General features: G+C 53.1%; 1 protein-coding gene across 1 annotated transcript; it reads left to right on the forward strand.

Moving 5' to 3' along the window:
• Nucleotides 1-264: 264 nt before the first annotated feature.
• GLRG_10083 (RbsD/FucU transporter) lies at nt 265-813 on the forward strand (the record flags this gene model as incomplete). The annotated part of the gene is made up of 2 exons (XM_008100768.1): nt 265-415; nt 500-813. 2 exons carry the CDS (start codon nt 265-267, stop codon nt 811-813), a joined length of 465 nt encoding a protein of 154 aa, XP_008098959.1.
• Between the last annotated feature and the right edge of the window lie 1918 nt (nt 814-2731).

A 2731-nucleotide genomic window follows, 5' to 3' on the forward strand; every position in this document is an offset into this window, starting at 1 on the left:
TGTTCTAGGGAAACTTTATCAAATAGCCTCATGGATGACTTCATACAGCTTGCGGGGGCCCCTTTTGATGTAGCGAGAGAGCTCGGGTTTAAAAGGTCAAGATCCAGCTTCCGTTGAACAGAGATTTGAAATTCGAAATCATCCAGTCTTCTGATCACTGGCGCTTCCATTACCAAATATCAAAAGCTCAAAGCGACGACACATCGTCTCAGTATCGTATCTCAGTCGCCTCGGACCCCCGAAAAGCAGTTGACTATAGCAAATATGACGCTCAAGGGAATCTCGCCCGTCATCTCGCCCGATCTCCTCAAGATCTTGGCTCAGATGGGCCAGGGCGACGAGATTGTTCTCGGCGACGCTCACTTCCCGGCGCACTCGCTCTGCCCGCCCCATGTGCCGATCCTCCGTGCCGATGGTAAGTCGAACCACCTTATTCCCAAGATAAGGACTGGCGGGAGACCAGAGAGGGGAAACTGAAAATGCTAACCCACGGAAACAGGTATCACCATCTCCCGCCTCCTGGCCGGCATCACCCCGCTCCTCGACCTAGACAACTCGGGCGTGCCGGTGGTCATGATTGAGCCTGCCAAGAACGACACCTACGACGCCAGCGTCGAGGACGACTTCCGCTTCTCCCTCAAATACGACGGCGAGGTCGCGAAGACGGACCGGGCCGCCTTCTATGGGCGCGCCAAGAAGGCCTACGCCATCGTGGTCACGGGGGAGAACCGGAAGTACAGCAGCGTCATCCTCAAGAAGGGCGCCAGCTCCCCGTACCCGAAGAGGAAGAGCAACCAGACGTCTCACCTCTGAGGCGTGGCGAATGTGCAACTTGTATGTGAGGGGGGATTGGGCCCGGTAACGTAGTGAGATATTGATGAGGGGGCCCAAAGGCAAGAAGAGGCCCATGGGGGTTTCTTGGGCTTGTGAATAGTTGCATGTTTACCTCCATCTTCTCTCTGCGTTATCGACTTAGCATTATAAACCTGGTACCCCATCACAACTGTTTTCTTACTTCCTTTAGTTAGGTAGTGTAACAGACAAAAAAAAGTCACATTCAGTCACATCAATCAGGGAAATGTTTTCCGATGACCGAGAAGTTAATTTCGCTTGAAGTCCCTTTAAACAAGTAATTGGCCAATCATATAAGGTCTGTTTCCAGTGATTAGACGAATCTATCATCAATTCTTCCGATTCGCGTGTTACTATAAAGTTCCAGAGTGCAGACTCGAAGGCCATTGTAGCTTCGTTTCCGGCGGCGATGCTATCCTTGTCCATATCAGCACGTACTTCCCCTGGTTGGCCAACTAACAAACCCCAATGACGGTACCCATTCCAAAACGTGCTGGGCTAGCAACGAATACTGCTGCGCAATGCCATTTCCAGGGAGATTCAGGTCGGACATCAAGCTCTGCGGCCCAGAGTAGCGAGCAACGCGAGGGTACGGTCGCTCGCGGAGGTGGCTTCTGGGTTCGATGCACCGTCGCGGTGTAATCAGCGCGTCCGATGGCCCATCAGCCGTCTCGGAGAGAAGGGGGAGGGGGACAAGGTACGCGCGCGCAGCCAGACACAAAAGACGCATGTGGCGTGTTTGGCCCAGAGGGTTTGGATCAGAAACCCAAGGTTCAAGACAAAACCAGGCTGGCACAGCTATTCGACTTGCCGTATTTGATATAGACAGAAACGGACGCCAAAAAAAAGATGATTCTCAGCCAAAAGAGGGGCATTCTTGCTGTTCCGACTGGTCACACAGTGCAAGTACTTTTTTCCCGCTGTTCGTACAATGAGTGGAAAAAAGTACAATGTAGGTATGTTTGTTTGTGCATGGAGCATGTCAGCTTCGTGAACCAACGTCGCATCGCAGTAAGCTCTGGAGGTACCTAGAGGTTCCACCAAAAATGCACAAATGGCGACGGGCCACAGTCGCTAAGCAGGACCTGGTCTTAGTGTAGTGGACGCTCGGCCACTGGGCCACGTTGCCGCGCAGACCACTGAGCGACCTGTCGTCGTCTGATCAGAGTTGAAGCAGTTGTGGATAACGAGGGGGAAACCTGGGGGGTCTGCTGTCAGTACGTAACAGAAACTGAGGTCAAATGATAGGTATGCGGGCCAACCTGTTTGTCGGTCGGGAGTTCTGCTCTCGTTGTCAATTTCACTCTCCCCAGAAACACATGGTCATCGTTCATCGTAGTGTGCTCGTATTTTTTGTCTTTCTAGGCGGCGCTGCTTTCCGGAACTCGCTAGGCATTGCTGCTGACGGCCACCGACCGACCAGGCAACGAAAAGCCCTCTTGGGCGGTTTGTAGTGGTGGGAGGGGGCGCTGAAGGAACGCTCGCTTGCGTCACCAATCACACGGCGACTGGGACGGTTCCCGTCGTAATGGAGAGGGCCAAGATGCAGTGGCTTCTCGGCGTATCCAATCCAGCCTTCACTCAAGCCGAATGCAAAGTCTTTGTTTTGGAACAAGCTTTTGGTCCCGGATGCCATGAAATGCCATGCGATGCCATGCGATGCCATGAGATGCAAAAGTCTTGGGCTTCTTGGGTTCCTTCAACGTCATGTCATCCACGTTGGCGCATCACGGAACGGGCTGTACAACGCGGGATTCCGCAACATACACGAACCCGCAGGGCTAATGCTAAGGTTTTTCTTAATGCCGGCCGAGTCAGTTTGAACTTGGCGGTGTCACCGGTCCCTTCCCAAAGCATCGCTAGGTCGATTCAGGTTGAT

Source organism: Colletotrichum graminicola (assembly GCF_000149035.1).
Source record: "Colletotrichum graminicola M1.001 genomic scaffold supercont1.56, whole genome shotgun sequence".
Lineage (NCBI taxonomy): Eukaryota > Fungi > Ascomycota > Sordariomycetes > Glomerellales > Glomerellaceae > Colletotrichum > Colletotrichum graminicola.